We start from the raw sequence: 16,739 nt of genomic DNA on the forward strand, positions 1-16,739 counted from the left end.
GTGCAGTGACCCGAGAGGCCAGGGTTCAAACCCGCAGTCCCCACAAAGTTCACAGGGCGACCCCCCAGGTGGTCTACCTCACAAGTCTGCTGTGGAGATTCAGTTGAGGGTGTGGAGAGCCATGCATGCTACCTTGAGCTTCTTGGGCGGAGGAGTGGGATATAAATGAAATAAATAAATATGCATCACTCAGGGGAGGGGATTCCACAATGTAGGGGCTGCAGCAAAGAAAGCCATCTCTGGGATATTACCAGGCATGGTGGAGGCAGGTGGGCGTGTGGAGGAGGCCCAATCTGTCACCTGAGGTGACCGCCTCACCTTGCCTCATGGGCAGGCTGGCCTCACTTTTCCCTAACCTCAATAACGTCTATTCCTACCTCCCTTTCTCTATTTTTTAAAGAGAGCCATAGTTACCACAAACTCACCAAAAAGCAGGGCCAGCCCCTTTCTCTTGTTGCTTGGAACGTTTCAGGGCGTCCCATCACCTTCACCTTCAGGTTTTCAGAGACAATTTGCTGGATTTTGGTCTGACCCAGCAAGTCTAAAGCATTTCTCCCTGTCTAAAACTGCCCAGTACCTGAACAACAAGGTAAATTATGGTTGCAAATGAGTGGGGGGCTTCAAGCACTTAAGCCAGCCAGCCTAGTGCAGTGACTTAAGAGTTGATGGACCCGGCATACCAGGGTTCAAAACCCCACTCAAACCAAGTCTCGGTTTCTGGGAATGGAGTTGAGAGATGATCTAACCTGGGGAGAAAACAGCAAAGACCTGATGAAGAGAGCACAGCAGAGGTTATATTTTCTGAGAATCCTCTGGAAAAACAATCTCGCAAAGGACCTGCTGATGGCATTTTACCATTGTACTGCTGAGAGTGTATTAACTTATGGTCTCTGTGTGTGGTTTGGGAGCTGCACAGTCAGGGAAAAAACAATGCTGTAAAGACTGCAGAGAGAATAACTGGGTGCACTCTTCCCACCTTGGATCAAATCTATGCTTCCAGGTGCCATAAGAAAGCTGCAGAGATAGCGCAGGATAGTACGCACCCCGAAAATGATCTCTTTCAGCTTCTGCCTTCTGGAAGAAGGTACAGGTTTATAAAGACTAGGACTAGCAGCCTGAGAAACAGTTTCTATCCAAATGCGATTTTAGTTTTAAGCGCAATGTAAGGTAGTCCCTATGGGAGTATATTGTGTTTAATTATGGGGTATCAGAGTTTTTAGGGGGCTAACCAGGCTGGGATAGCAGGCTGGTTGGTTTCTGAATGTCTTATGTAGATTTTCTTTTTCTTTTTTTAATTTTTTAAATAAATTTTATTAGTATTTTCCACACAACAACACGAAAAATATCGAAAAATAGCAATATACATCATACAAAAACCAACATTCGAAAACAACAATTAACCCCCCCCCCCACAAATCCATATCTTACAAGTTAATACTATAAACACTAAAAGAAGAAGAAGACATTGACTTCCACCAATCCCACAGCACCTCCTTTATCTCTCATTGTGTCTTCCCGTCTTCCTGTTTTCCTTATCATCTCTATCCTAACATGTAGATATAAATCCCTTTTTCTTATCCTTTCACTTCACAAGGTTATTCCAGAGCCAGATTTCTGTCCTCGAACCTTGACTTTTAAGGCATTCATTTAGGCACTCCCCTTCTTTTTTTACTTCACTTTTTTGGTTTTTGTCTTACTATGTCTGTCAGTTTGGTTAGTTCTAAGTATTCTGAAAGTATTCTGATGTAGATTTTCAATTTCGTTGTTCTGTATGGGACAATGACAAAGATCAGTGGCGTAGCGTGGGTTGTCAGCACCCGGGGCAAGGCAAGTAATTTGCGCCCCCTAACCCCCAGATGTTGCGCCCAGTGCGGCCGGCCCCCCCTGCACCCCCCACGCTACGGATAAAGATTATATCGTGACTTTGAGGCCAGCCACAGTCTTTCAGCCAAGCTGAACTGACCTGGCGGGGCCGTTGCAGGGAATAAGACAGAGGGAGAGAAGCATGCATGCCACCTTGAGCTCCTTGGGATGCAAAGGCAGTAAGGGTCGTGGGTTTGAGCCCCACATCGGGCAAAAGACTCCTGCGTTGCAGGGGGTTGGACTAGATGACCCTGGGGACCCTCCCAGCTCTACAACTCTCCGATTCCGTGAACAAAACAAGAGCCCTTGGCACGCACGCCTTCCCCTGTTTCGGGAGGGAGTGCTAGGAAGTAGTTAGCCGGAGGATATTGGTCCAGGGGCGGAGTGCAAGCGAGGGCTTGGTCCAGAGAACTGAGGAAGCAGGTCCGAGAGATCTGGAGAGAGGGAACAGGGGCAGCAGGCAGGGGTGGGGATCTGCATGTCGGAGAACGCGTCCAAGAGCAGAGGGCAGAAGAAGCAAGGAGAAAAGGCTCCTTAGATTGAACAGGTTGCAGGTAAGCAGGGACCCACGAAGATGCCTTATTTATTAAACCACATTACTGGTTCGACAGTACTGGTTCTGCCATGGATGCTTCAGAGGAGATTCCTTCATTGCAGCGGGTTGGACTAGATGACCCTCGGGTCCCTTCCAACGCTTTGATTCAAGGATACATCCGGCGAGAGTCTCCCCGCCTCATGCTTGAAAGTGCAATTCAGATCCCACGTCGGGTGCAGCCAAGATCTATTTACATGGGTAAGCGCCTCTCTTGGTACCCGAGGGCAGGGTGGGGATACGACAGAACCGCTGCCCTTCTTTGAGAGAAGAGGGGCGCTCAGCGGTGGGATCCTAACTGTGTCTACCCAGATAAACGGGGTTAGGATCGTGCTGGAGAGTTGCTGCCGGACAGGAGCCAGGAAATTAAAGGACGCCTGCTTCTTGGGAGAAAAGCAAGAACAAACCTAGACAGCAGCATCTTAAAAAGCATAGACATCACCTTGCCAACAAAGGTCCATATAGTTAAAGCAATGGTTTTCCCAGTAATGATGTATGGAAGTGAGAGCTGGACCATAAAGAAGGCCGATCGCCAAAGAATTGATGCTTTTGAATTATGGTGCTGGAGGAGACTCTTGAGAGTCCCATGGACTGCAAGAAGATCAAACCTCTCCATTCTGAAGGAAATCAGCCCTGAGTGCTCACTGGAAGGACAGATCCTGAAGCTGAGGCTCCAATACTTTGGCCACCTCATGAGAAGAGAAGACTCCCTGGAAAAGACCCTGATGTTGGGAAAGATGGAGGGCGCAAGGAGAAGGGGACGACAGAGGACGAGATGGTTGGATAGTGTTCTCGAAGCTACCAGCATGAGTTTGACCAAACTGCGGGAGGCAGTGGAAGACAGGAGTGCCTGGCGTGCTCTTGTCCAGGGGGTCACAAAGAGTCGGACACAACTAAACAACAGTGCCCAGTTTGCACACTGATTCAAGAGTCAGCAAACTTTTTCAGCAGGGGGCCGGTCGACTGTCCTTCAGACCTTGTGGGGGGCCGGACTATATTTTGAAAAAAAATATATGAACAAATTCCAATGCCCCACAAATAACCCAGAGAAGCACTTAAAATAAAACCACACATTCTACTCATGTAAAAACACACTGATTCCTGGACCGTCCACGGGCCGGATTTAGAAGGCAATTGGGCCGGATCTGGCCCCCGGGCCTTAGTTTGCCTACCCATGCACTGATTGGTGGGCCAGCAGCGCTGATCACAAGAGGTCTTTGTGTGCTCATTCTCTGCAAAGAAGCCAAGGGCTCTGGCCATAGGTTACTTCCAGTCACCTGCTGCTGAGCATTCATTCTGTTTTGTTTCCTGGGTGGGGTAAGCTTTGTCAGCTACCTGCAGAGTGTTTGTCTTGGTTTGTTTGCGGGGAGGTCAGATGACAGTTGCCTGAAGCAAGGGCTGTTTTCCCCTTTGCCTTCGTTAATCGCAGGAAATCAGTTCTGGTGGATTTGTTCCAGGAGATCTCCAAATCAGCTTTCATTGTGAAACCTATTGACACCAGGCAGGTGCCTTCACTGAATACGCTTAAAATATATTTGTTTAGCCATTCCTACAGAGCCTGGCTTTCCATTTGAACTCAGCCTGATCTTTTGTTCCCCTTCCTTCCTTCCCCCTCCCCTTTTCATGAAGATTACCCGCTCTGGGATCCCACAGCTAATTCTCCCCTGGTCTCCTCGCTGTCAAAACAGGCATAGCTGTCAACTTTTCTCTTTTCTTGCGAGGAATCCTATTCGGAATAAGGGAATTTCCCTTTAAAAAAGGGAAACGTTGACAGCTATGCAAATAGGACAAAGTTAGCCAGCTAGCCCTAGTGATCATCTAATGTTTATTGGATGGATTCCCCACCCCCCAAAAAATGATTTTTGATTTCTGAATTTATTGTTATTCACGTTTTATACTGTATTTTATGCTGTTTTTTGTTGCAACAATTAAGTGTTTTAAATTTGTTGTTAGCCACCCTGAGCCCGGTTTTCTGAACCGGGAAGGGCGGGGTATAAATTATTATTATTATTATTATTATTATTATTATTATTATTATTATTATTATTATTATGCTATCTTGACTTATTATTGATAAATGTTTTCAACTGTCATTTCTTATTTAATTAAATATTTGGTTTAATATTTCTTGGAAACCACTTAGATGTTTTCACTATACAGTGGTGCCTCGCTAGACGAAATTAATCCGTTCCGCGATTCTCTTCGTCTAGCGGTTTTTTCGTCTTGCGAAGCAAGCCCATTGACAACTTAGCGGATTAGTGCTAGAGCTGTCAAGCGGCTTCCAGCGATCAGCTGTTAAGCGGCTTATCAGCAGAACAGCTGATAAGCGGCTTAGCGGCTTAGGAAAAGGGCAAAAAAAGCAAAAAAAAAACCCACCGGGGGGCAAGATTTTTTCGTCTTGTGAAGCAACCCCATAGGGAAATTCGTTTTGCGAAGTGCCTCCAAAACAGAAAAACCCTTTCGTCTAGCGGGTTTTTCGTCTTGCGAGGCGTTCGTCTTGCGGGGCACCACTGTAGTCAGATGGTACTCAAATCCTAACCCTGAATTTGTGGGTACACGATTTTCATGGAATCATAGCGTGGGAAGGAACCCCGAGGGTCATCTAGTCCAACCCCTTGCAGTACAAGAATCTCAACCAAAGCATCCATGACAGACAGCTCTCCAACCGCTGCTTAAGAACATACAGGGGAGGAGAATCCACCACCTTCCGATGGAGATCATTTTGCTGTTGGAACTACTATTCCCATCAGAAACTTCATCCTCGTGTTTAGTTTCAGCCTTCCTGGCACCCTCCAGACATTGTTGACCATCGGCTCTTATCAGCCCCAGATAGCAAAGCTGATGGTCATTCACAGGCCCCATTTTCTGTGCTTGGAACTCTTCACCTGTTTAATAGCTTGCCGATCAGAAGGTCGGTGGTTTGAATCCCCACGACAGGGTGAGCTCCCATTGCTCGGTCCCTGCTCCTGCCAACCTAGCAGTTCGAAAGCACGAAGTGCAAGTAGATAAATAGGTACCACTCTGGCAGGAAGGTAAATGGCATTTCCGTGCGCTGCTCTGGTTCGCCAGAAGTGGCTTAGTCATGCTGGCCACATGACCCGGAAGCTGTATGCCAGCTCCCTCGGCCAATAAAGCGACATGGGTGCCACAACCCCAAAGTCGGTCACGACTGGAACTAATGGTCAGGGGTCCCTTTACCTTTACCTTTATCTATGGAACAACAGCAGGAAACGTGCATCAAACCCGCGAGAAAGAAAAGAGAGGGAGACCTGAGAGGTATATCTTGAGGGATGTGCTAGAGATGTAGAGAGGCATCGTTCTCCAATCTGGTACCGCAGAAATCGAATGGAATCCGTTCCATACATCCATTCGACTTCCAAAATGTTAGGGAACCAAGGCGCAGTTTCCAATTGGCTGCAGGAAGCTCCTGCAGCCAATGAGAAGCCGCGTCGGACGTTTGGGTTCCAAAGAACGTTTGCAAACCAGAACGTTCACTTCTGGGTTTGTGGCATTCAGGAGACAAAACGTTTGACTCGCAAGGCATTCAGGATCCATGTTGCATGCAGTAAAGGTAAAGGGTCCTCTGACCATTAGGTCCAGTCGTGGCCGACTATGGGGTTGCGGCGCTCATCTCACTTTACTGGCCGAGGGAGCCGGCGTACAGCTTCCAGGTCATGTGGCCAGCATGACTAAGCCGCTTCTGGCGAACCAGAGCAGAGCATGGAAACGCCGTTTACCTTCCCGCCAGAGCGGTACCTATTGATCTACTTGCACTTTGACGTGCTTTCGAACTGCTAGGTTGGCAGGAGCAGGGACCAAGCAACGGGAGCTCACCCCGTCGTGGGGATTTGAACCGCCGACCTTCTGATTGGCAAGTCCTAGGCTCTGTGGTTTAACCCACAGCGCCACCCGCATCCCTGTTGCATGCAGTAGTTGCATTTAAACTAAATATTATTTCATTGCATTTTAATATTGTCTCTTGTTCTGGGATTGTGTGAACAGTGAGGAACAGTTACAAATAAAATTGACAAAGAAATAACATGCGCAATTAGAGCCTTTGTAGTTGCTGGATGGGAGACAATGTCATCTCACAAGAGTTATTCCTTTCTTCTCTAGTCCATTGCTATCCTGCTGTTGTCATAACAGGTCCCAAAGCTACATCCTTTAGCAACTGGGTTTCAAGGGTCTCTGCCCACCATGGCCTCAGTTCAGCCGTCCGCTTACATAGTTGAGGAAGCCAGGTGTCCCCTCTGCAAAGAGTATTTCACAGACCCCGTGAGCGTCGACTGCGGCCACAGCTTCTGTTGGGGTTGCATCAAGGAGCACGCGGTGAACTGGAACGTCCTGTGGACCTTGAGGTGCCCCGTCTGTAGCGCCGTCCTCCAGAAAGGGAAGTTCCGGGCAAACTGGCAGCTGGCAAATATCGTGGAAAGGATTAAGCTGCTGCCACTGAATCTGGGGAAGAGGGAGCTGTGCGAGAGCCACGGTGAAAAGCTCAGCCTGTTCTGCAAAGAGGACGAGAAATTGGTGTGTGCGCTTTGTCGAGAATCTGAAGAACATTGGACACACACTCTGCTTCCGCCGGAGGAGTCTGTCCAAGGGTACAAGGTGGGAAATAACTTGATAATGGCCTCCTTTTTGATTTTCTTGGGAATGCCAGATATAGCTTGTGTTGATTCTTGTTAACTTTTGCTGGGGAAAAATCCCAAGCTATTCTTGCAGGTTTTGCTGTGATCAGATAGTCTGATTACAGGCATGGTCCGGTAGGAAGTGTCATTTTAGGGGGGTGAAACTTAATTTTTGCAAAAACTTTCAGTGAGTGGTCTTAATATTATGTTTTTGGGTGTGTGCTATTATTTTTGTGATTGGACGACATTTAGCTTGTTAAGTCTATGTTTGTTGAAGCAGCACATAAACTGCTTCAGAAAACCACAGATTTCTAATTTTGCCTTCTGAAAATGTCAGGTAATGCTAAATAATAAAAATAATTAATAACAATATATAATATAACTGCAACTACTTGGCAATCATTTTTAATGATTTCTATGCCATGCCACGCACATATTACTTACCAAGCGAAACCAAATTATATTAATTTAACAAAAATAACTTTTGAACCCCCTAGTTATGTTAAAACTTTTTAACACCCCCCATTCTTGGAATTTGAAAGTTGAAAAATTCAAAGTGCCCTAAATTGGCCTATGCTTTTAGTCTTTTTAAGTGATATCTTCAATTTGACAATATATAGTGAAGAGTTGACCAAAAAGGAATTCCGCATTCCTTTGGACACATCTTTTTCATTGATTTTCATTTTTGTTCAAATTGATCACTAATTGAAGCAAACTAAATTAAATTAAAACAAATTTAATATTTAATCTAAACAAATTAAACACTTCCCCCCGAATCTCACTTCCCACGTGCCCACCAGATGTGACAGTGGTTTTCCTTGGTGCTCCAGTCAATCCTAGTTTAATGTCAAACATTACAAATAACCTTACATTATAATACACTTGCTTTAAAAAAAACAAAACACCTTAATTTATTTTCAGACAACAATCCACCAATCAATTCCTGCACGTATATTAAATTAACATTTCCTCGTTTCTTTTCAGGATCGTCTCTACAGCTGCCTGGAGACTCTGAAGACAGAGAGGGAGAAAGTTCTGTCATACAAAGCAGACACAAAAAGAGAAAGCAAAGTCTTGCTCGTAAGTGTTGCTCTTATTGAGAAGTGAAGAACTGCTAGGACTAGCTAACATCTGTACAGTCGTACCTTGGAAGTCGAACGGAATCCGTTCCGGAAGTCCGTTCCACTTCCAAAACATTCAGAAACCAAAGCACGGCTTCTGATTGGCTTCAAGAAGCTCCTGCAGCCAATCGGAAGCCGCATTGGATCTTTGGCTTCCCAAAAAAAGTTCAAAAACCGGAACACTCACTTCCAGTTTTCGATCGTTCGGGAGCCGAATAGGTTCAGCAAATAGCCGTTTGAGATCCAAGGTACAACTGTATTGTATAGTTATAGTTATCTCCCGCTTGGACTACTGCAACACGCTCTATGTGGGGCTACCTTTGAAGGTGACCCAGAAACTACAACTAATCCAGAATGCGGCAGCTAGACTGGTTACTGGGAGCGGCCGCCGAGACCATATAACACCGGTCTTGAAAGACCTACATTGGCTCCCAGTACGTTTCCAAGCACAATTCAAAGTGTTGGTGCTGATCTTTAAAGCCCTAAATGGCCTTGGTCCAGTATACCTGAAGGAGTATCTGCACCCCCATCATCCAGCCTGGACACTGAGGTCCAGCGCCGAGGGCCTTCTGGCGGTTCCCTCACTGCGAGAAGTGAGGTTACAGGGAACCAGGCAGAGGGCCTTCTCGGTAGTGGCGCCCGCCCTGCGGAACGCCCTCCCTTCAGATGTGAAGGAAATAAGCAGCTATCCTATCTTTAAAAGACATCTGAAGGCAGCCCTGTTCAGTTTTTAATATTTAACGCTGTACTGTTTTTAACACTTGATTTGGAGCCGCCCAGAGTGGCTGGGGAATCTCAGCCAGATGAGTGGGGTATAAATAATAAATTATTATTATTATATTATTATTATTATTGGGGGTGAGGAGCTGGCGTAGGCCTGAGGTGGGGCGGCTGGGGCGATCTCCCTGGGCGCATTTGTCACAGGGGTGCTTCCTTTTCTCCTCCTGCCTGCTTATTTCAGAAGCAAACGAAAGCGAAGAGGAAAAAGACGTTGCTTGAGTTCAGGCAGCTGCGCCAGTTCCTGGAGGAACAAGAGAAGCTCATGCTGGCCCAGCTGAAACAAGCAGAGATGGAGATCAGGTGGAAAAGAGACGAGCGCATGGCCCAGCTGTCCGGTGAACTCTTTGCCCTCGAGTGCGTCCTCCGGGAGGTGGAGAAGAAGCGCCAGCAGACAGCTGGCGAACTCCTGCAGGTAAAATGGAGGAAGGAGCAGCCTGGGATGTTCTCCAGACAGCGCAAGGTTGGCCCCAAAGCAATTGTGCGGCTCCTTCACCCACACAAGTAACGAAGGGGCCCGGTTTAGGAAAGTCAGAGTCACTACCTGTTATGTACTGAAGTTCTCACCCTGGGCCAGCAGAGGGATACTGTAGATAGTTATGCAAATAGGGAATCGAAAGTGATGTTCAGTGATTGGATGGTTTTAGAAAGTTGTTACAGTTACATTGTACTGGAGCTTTATATAAGCAGGCTGACTGAACCCTTCAGTTCAGTTCTGTTCTGGCCTGTGAATAAACTAGAGCTGTTTGAAGAATCGCTGTGTTGTCTGATAAGTTCACCCACAACTTAACACTGGCGACGAAGGTGGGATCGATGGACATTAGAGCACAGCCAGATGCAGCCACCCTCTGAGCGGAGCTGAATCACCGAGCGAAATCACTGAACGTCACTTTCAATACCCTATTTGCATAACTATATACAGTATTCCCCTGCTGGCCCAGGGTGAGAACCTCAGTACATAACACCACCAAATTTCAAGGACACAGTGCAGACATAATTTGTAATAATTTATTCTTTATTTTCCGCCTATCTGGATTGCTCCAGCTGCTCTGGGTGGCTTCAAACAAATTATAAAAGCACAGTAAAACACCAGCCATTAAAAACTTCCCTAGACAGTCATGCCTCATGTTGCGTCTGCTTCAGGTTACATGTTTTCTTGTTCTTATGATTATGATTATTAATTTATTATTTATACCCCGCCCATCTGGGGTGCCTTCAGATGTCTTTTAAAGATAGGATAGCTGCTTATTTCCTTGACATCTGAAGGGAGGGCGTTCCACAAGGCGGGCGCCACTACCGAGAAGGCCCTCTGCCTGGTTCCCTGTACCTTCACTTCTGGCAGTGAGAGAACCGCCAGAAGGCCCTCAGAGCTGGACCTCAGTGTCCGGGCTGAACGCTGGGGGTGGAGACACTCCTTCAGGTATACAGGACTGAGGCCTTTTAGGGCTTTAAAGGTCAGCACCAACACTTTGAATTGTGCTCGGAAACGTACTTGGAGCCAATGCAGATCTCTCAGGACCGGTGTTATATGGTCTCAGCGGCCACTCCCAGTCACCAGTCTAGCTGCCGCATCCTGGATTAATTGTAGTTTCCGGGTCACCTTCAAAGGTAGCCCCATGTAGAGCGCATTGCAGTAGTCCAAGCGGGAGATAACTAGAGCATGCACCGTGTCCTGCGGCAACCTGGAAGTACTGGAATGGGTTACTTCCGGGTTTCGCCACTCGTGCATGCGCAGAAGCACTAACTCACACCCCATGCGTGCGCAGATGCGGCACTTCGGCTTGCATCAGTTCTGTGTTACGGACAGACCTCTGGAATGGATCCCATCCGTAACATGAGGTTCCACTGTACAGAGCTGCCTTCAGGCATCTTCTAAAAGTTCTGTATTTCTTTATCTCCTGACATCTGATGGGAGGGTGTTCCACAGGGTGGGCGCCACCACCAAGAAGGCCCTCTGCCTGGCTCCCTGTACCTTCCCTTCTCACAGCGAGGGAACCTCTAGAAGGCCCTCAGCGCTGGACCTCAGTGTCCAGACAGAACGATGGAGGTGGAGACGCTCCTTCAGGTATACGGGGCCAAAGCTATGTATGTACCGCTTTTATTTTTACTTTTATATATTTATTTATACCTCGCCATTTCCCCTGATGGGACTCAAGGTGGGCTCACAGCTTTTGAGTGGGCTGCGCTTGGCAAGTCCTGCCAGCTTGTTCCCAGAGGGCACCAGTCTCAATGCTGAAAGGGTCATTGTAATGTGGGTTGCTGCAAACACTGAATTCTGCCTTCCCTCTCTCTTTTCCCCTGCAGGATATTAAAAGCTTCTTGCAGCGGTAAGTGGCTTAACTGGCACCACCAACCATCACATTCCTGTGTGTGTGTGTGTGTGTGAGAGAGAGAGAGAGAGAGAGAGAGAGAGAGAGAGAGAGAGAGAGAGAGAGACTCTTACTGAAGGAGCAAGGGAGATACTCTCTTTCTCCTGGGCTGTAGGTAGCAGCTGAATAGTTTTGAGCATGCCGGTGTCACATTGTTGGAGACTTCAGAATCCAGACCAGAATGGAAAAATCCAGGCAGCAATATCTTTAAAAGAAGTTTTATTGTCTTTGGTTTATTTGTCAGACAAGCAAAGCAAAGGGGTGCATTCAGCCAAAATGAGAGAATGCCTACCGTCAGTCGGATGCAGACAACTTTTATGCTCTAAGGCAAAGGAACAGTTCAGCCCTTGACCCACCCCTTACACATTCCCCTTTATACATATTCATTAAAAGCTCTACCAATAGGAAAATTGATGGTGGCCTTTGGTTCCAAACTGCGTTATCCACTAGGTGGTGCTGCGAGCTTATAAAATATCTGACCTTCTTACAATTCCTAGGAAAACCACTTCTGACCGCATGCATGTAAAGATAGCTACTCACAATTCCTCTGAACACCTGCATGCTGGTAAAGATAGCAATGCAGTTTGTGGTTTTCCAGTTAGTCTTGTGGTGAGCTAGAGCTTCCTCTTCTCGGTGTTTTACTGGAATTGGGTCAACAGCTAGCTTTGCAGGAGTGAAGTGCTCTGACCACACTTGCTGCGTTTACAAAAATGCTTTGTGCAAGCAGAGGAGAGAAATAGTTTTTTTTTTAAGCTTTTAGCTTGCTCCTTATAAAAATGGCTTCAGTCTGGCTCTCCAAAGTGGACCCAGGTGGACCCTTGGTCCTCACTCCTTCAACATGGAGCTGCTATTTTGCCCTCACATGTCTTATTTAGGGGGTCCGACTGCACTATTTTATTTTGTGTATTTGTTTTTAAAACTGTTGATTTCATCTGTGTTTTGACCGTTTTGTTATTTTCCTGTGAATGTTTTCCTGTGAATTTTGTTATTTTCCTGTGAATGTTTTATGTTATGTAAACTGTTTAGAGCAGGGGTCAGCAAACTTTTTCAGCCGTGGGCCAGTCCATGGTCCCTCAGACCTTGTTGGGGGCCGGACTATATTTGAGGGAGGGGGGGATGAACGAATTCCTATGCCCCATAAATAACCCAGAGATGCATTTTAAATAAAAGGACAAATTCTAGTCATGTAAAAACATGCTGACTGTCTGCAGGCCGGATTTATAAGGCGATTGGGCCGGATCCGGCCCTCGGACCTTAGTTTGCCTACCCATGGTTTAGAGCAGCCTTTCTCAACTTGTGGCTCCCCAGATGTTGTTGAACTACAAATCCCATCACCCCTAGCTAGCAAGGCCAGAGCTCAGGGATGATGGGAGTTGTAGTCCAACAACATCTGGGGACCCACAGGTTGAGAACCGCTGGTTTAGAGGCTTTTTTAAAAAAACTAAGTTGTATATAAATTTCATTACGTTAAAAAAAAAATTATTGAGGGGCAATTACCTCCTTGCCAATACACACCCCCTGCCCCGTCTCCAGGCTCTCTGAGGTATTTTTCCAACACATCCTTTTCTTTTCTTTTTTGGCTTATTTGGGAATACGGAGTTGAATGGACAATGGGTTAACATTGTTGTTCTTCCAGGTGTGAGGAAAAGGAGGCATTTGAGAATCCCGAGGCTTTTTCTCCTGAGCTGAAGTGGAGGATCTGGGACTTCTGTGATAAAACCTCTTTTCTCGAGGGTGCCATGAAGCAGTTCAAAGGTAAGGGGGAAATGGACGCAAAGATTTGATACAGAACATCTTACGTGTCCAAAAGTGAGCTTGAGGTGGGCCATAGCCGCAGGTTATAAGGGTGGCAAGGAAAGTTCTTTTCAGCTTCCCTTTAAAAAAAAATTAAAAAATTAAGAGAAAGTTTCTGTTCCTTTTCCTTGTGGAGATAAAAGGAAAAACCTGTAGGGATTTTTCTACCCAATAAGATTAAAACTGCCTCCTGCTTCCTTCACTTAGAGGTGAAAAGCTCTTGAGGTAACTGAGGGACATTAGGCATTTATTTCAAAATAGCATAGAATTGGTACTTGCTAATTAATAATTAGTTTCTTTAATTTATAATATGTTTAAAGAACTTGTGTTGGCTGTTCAACCTTGACTAGTGAATACAGGCTCCAGCCAGATGTTATTAACTACAAGGGCCCTGTGGTCTAAACTACTGAGCCTCTTGGGCTTGCCAATCAGAAGGTCATCAGTTCAAGTTCTGCTCTGTCCCAGCACCTGCCAACCTAGCAGTTTGAAAGCAAACCAGTGCCAGTAGATAAATAGGTACCACTGTGGTAGGAAGGTAAACAGTGTTTCTGTGCTCTCCAGTTTCCATCATGGTGTCCCGTTGTGCCAGAAGCGGTTTAGTCATGCTGGCCACATGACCTGGAAAGCTGTCTGTGGACAAACGCCAGCTCCTTCAGCCTGAAAGCGAGATGAGCGCCACAACCCCATAGTCGCCTTTGACTGGACTTTACCTTATTAACTACAATCTCTATCAAGGGTCCTTACTCCCAGCCCCGTTTGTTATTATATTTTAGTTAAGGATAAATGGTTCAGTGTTTCAATGACCTTGTTTTTTGCTTATATTTTTTATCATTGATTTCATACATGTAAACCACTGAGAAACCATTTGGGCAAGCAAGCGGTATATAAATGAATAAATAACAACAACCCAGGCCTGCTGCAGACTTTTCTTAGTCTGATGAGAGGAATGAGAGGAAACGGGAATTCAGGAGGCCGAGCTGAATTTAAGGTGATGGAGGAGTAACAGAGTTGAGGGGAATACTTCTCTGCCATCAAAAACATGTTTTTACTTAACCCTCCCACTAAAATAAGGGGGGGGGTGATGTGTGAAATGACATTGCCGTTACAAGATTTGCTTTACGCATGGCAGTGTGATCTAAATCTTTCACTCTTTCTTTCACAGACACTCTGGTATTTGGAGTCAAGGTGCAAGAAGGTAAATTCTGGGGGCTTTTGAGGGAAAACATTCACAGGAGGTGAATCTTGTGAGAAAACATTTCATTATCATCTCATAATTCTGTCTCCATCTGTGGAAAGTTAAGGGAAAGCTCCATGGCTATTGATATATAAATATCTTTATTAATATTATTGAAATTATATTTTTATCCCGCCCTTCCTTCCAAAAGAAGCCCTTTGTCAGGAAGATAAAAGAACTTATTCTACTGGATCAGACTAAGGATCAAGCTACATTTTCCTTTAATATGCATAATGCAGGTGCGCCAGAGCTTTTCTTCTGGCTCCAGAAGTAAGCTCAGTCCCCCAATCCGATTTAGGATTCAGCCATGGTGGTGAGGCAGCTATGGGAAGGTACCGTATTTTTTGCTCTATAAGACTCACTTTTTCCCTCTTAAAAAGTAAGGAGAAATGTGTATGCGTCTTATGGAGTGAATGCAGGCTGCGCAGCTATCCCAGAAGCCAGAACAGCAAGAGGGATTGCTGCTTTCACTGCTTTAAATATTTTCACTAGTTTTGACAGGTGTTAAGTACCATCTGCGGGTCATTTTCACCATATATATTTTTAGTGCATAACACGCCGTTAGATTCATATTTATTGTCCATAAATTCTCCCATAGCTCATAATTAATATTATGACCCGTATCCTGGGCCACCAAAATCTGAGGGCCTCTAAACATAACTCTCAACTTTTCCCTTTTCTTGCGAGGAATCCTATTCGGAATAAGGGAATTTCCCTTAAAAAAGGGGAAACCTTGACAGCTATGCCTCTAAAGATCTTAAAATCCAGCCCTGATTGTATGGGAATTCTATTGATTTCGGAGGGAGCATCATTCTTGAGATTGTATCAGGTCTTAAATCTGTCTCCTGGTTAAAGTGACTTCTCTTTCCTTCCCTCATAACCCCGCCGAATCCCCAACAGAACATATAACTCTGGACCCGGACACAGCTCATCCCAACCTCATCCTGTCTGAAGATCACAAAAGCTTGAGATGGGGAGATGAGTGTCAAGAACGGCCGGACAACCCAGAGAGATTCGACAAGACGCCTTTTGTGCTGGGGCGCGAGGGGTTTACATCGGGCAGACACTTCTGGGACTTTGCTGTGGGAAGCGACGGAGGGTGGGCCGTGGGGGTCACCAGGAAATCTCTGAGCAGAAAGGGTGTGCTGTCCTTGAATTCGAAGGAGGGGATCTGGGCTGTGGGGAAGCTGGGCAGTAGATACTCTGCCACCAACAACCCCCACTATTCCCCTCTGACCCTGAGCGGAGAGCTCAAGAGAATCCGAGTTTTTCTGAACGTTGAAGGGGGTCGGGTGGCCTTTTTCGACGCTGACAGTGGAGTTCCCCTCTTCACCTTCTCGGGGGCCTCATTTTCTGGAGAGACTCTTCTGCCTTTGGCTTTTCTCAGGGACAAAGCCCACCTCACTCTGTCTCCTGGAGATGGCAAGCTCTCCCTCGCAGGCCATGATGATTTTGCTCTGTTGGGATCCTGATAATTATTTGGTTGAATGTGAGAATGTACTCTTCAGGGCGCCTTATTTATAGGTCTGAGAGAACCAGGCCCCAGATTCAAGTACATATACCCTTCGCGGGCCAAAGTAGTAGTAGGAGGAGAAGAGAGAGCGAGAGCAGCTGTTACTTAGTGCTTAATAGTAATAATAATAATAAACTATTCTATTTAAGACCCAGGACTCATTCCAGGGTTTTGAGGAACTCTTCAAGTGTCTGTGGTTATGGCTGCTATCTTTATTTACCCAAACTGCAATGTTCAAAGTTCTAGTTCAGGCATACTATGGGCGAAGAGGCCGCAGCAACACCGCCTCCATCAGTTTGCTCCCTGGTGTACTTCATGGTGGAACCAGGCTTGTAAAGACTTAATTGATGCTTTCTCCCAGGAGTGACTATTAATACTGTAGCACCCTGCTTGTGGTTAACGCTTAGCTGGAATGAAATATTCAACGCAGCAATAGAGAAATTAAAATAATAATTTATTTGTCAGACAAATAAATGAGAGGCTCAGTGGTATATGGTTACCAAGCTCTGGCCTGCTCTCTTGCCATCCTGGCCAGCACTTATATTCCCTTAATCCAGCCCCCTTTGCTCCTCCTGTGGCTGCCTCTGTCCAATCAGCCTGGTTGAAATTCCTATTGGCTGTTTGGTAGAACCAATCACAAAAGATACACCCACAAAAGATACACCCACTTCCTTGCCCTTATAAGGGAGACAAAGAGCTATATATGTGACAAATAAGTAATAATATATCTTACATGGAATCTTAATTACCAGCTCACCTCTTGCCCTCCTTGCCCTATTGCCTTCTAAAACAAATGTTTAATCTTACATTTTTATGTTCAACAGATGTCAAGGATCTTGAGTTTCACA

The 16,739-nt window shown here is 45.9% G+C and overlaps 1 protein-coding gene across 1 annotated transcript in view; it reads left to right on the top strand.

Annotated features, from left to right (window-relative positions):
- LOC310835803 (uncharacterized protein) overlaps positions 1 to 16,083 on the top strand; it is a 44,994-nt gene extending 28,911 nt beyond the window's left edge. The window contains exons 15-21 of the mRNA XM_083720776.1: positions 6,602 to 7,063; positions 8,068 to 8,163; positions 9,166 to 9,396; positions 11,286 to 11,308; positions 12,987 to 13,105; positions 14,307 to 14,339; positions 15,279 to 16,083. Coding sequence (XP_083576902.1) covers positions 6,602 to 7,063; positions 8,068 to 8,163; positions 9,166 to 9,396; positions 11,286 to 11,308; positions 12,987 to 13,105; positions 14,307 to 14,339; positions 15,279 to 15,850 — 1,536 coding nt within the window. The 3' untranslated portion in view covers positions 15,851 to 16,083. The remainder of the gene's footprint in view (positions 1 to 6,601; positions 7,064 to 8,067; positions 8,164 to 9,165; positions 9,397 to 11,285; positions 11,309 to 12,986; positions 13,106 to 14,306; positions 14,340 to 15,278) is intronic.
- Positions 16,084 to 16,739: the final 656 nt, after the last annotated feature.

Source organism: Podarcis gaigeae, assembly GCF_964106915.1.
Source record: "Podarcis gaigeae genome assembly, chromosome: 2".
In the NCBI taxonomy this organism is placed as follows: Eukaryota; Metazoa; Chordata; class Lepidosauria; order Squamata; family Lacertidae; genus Podarcis; species Podarcis gaigeae.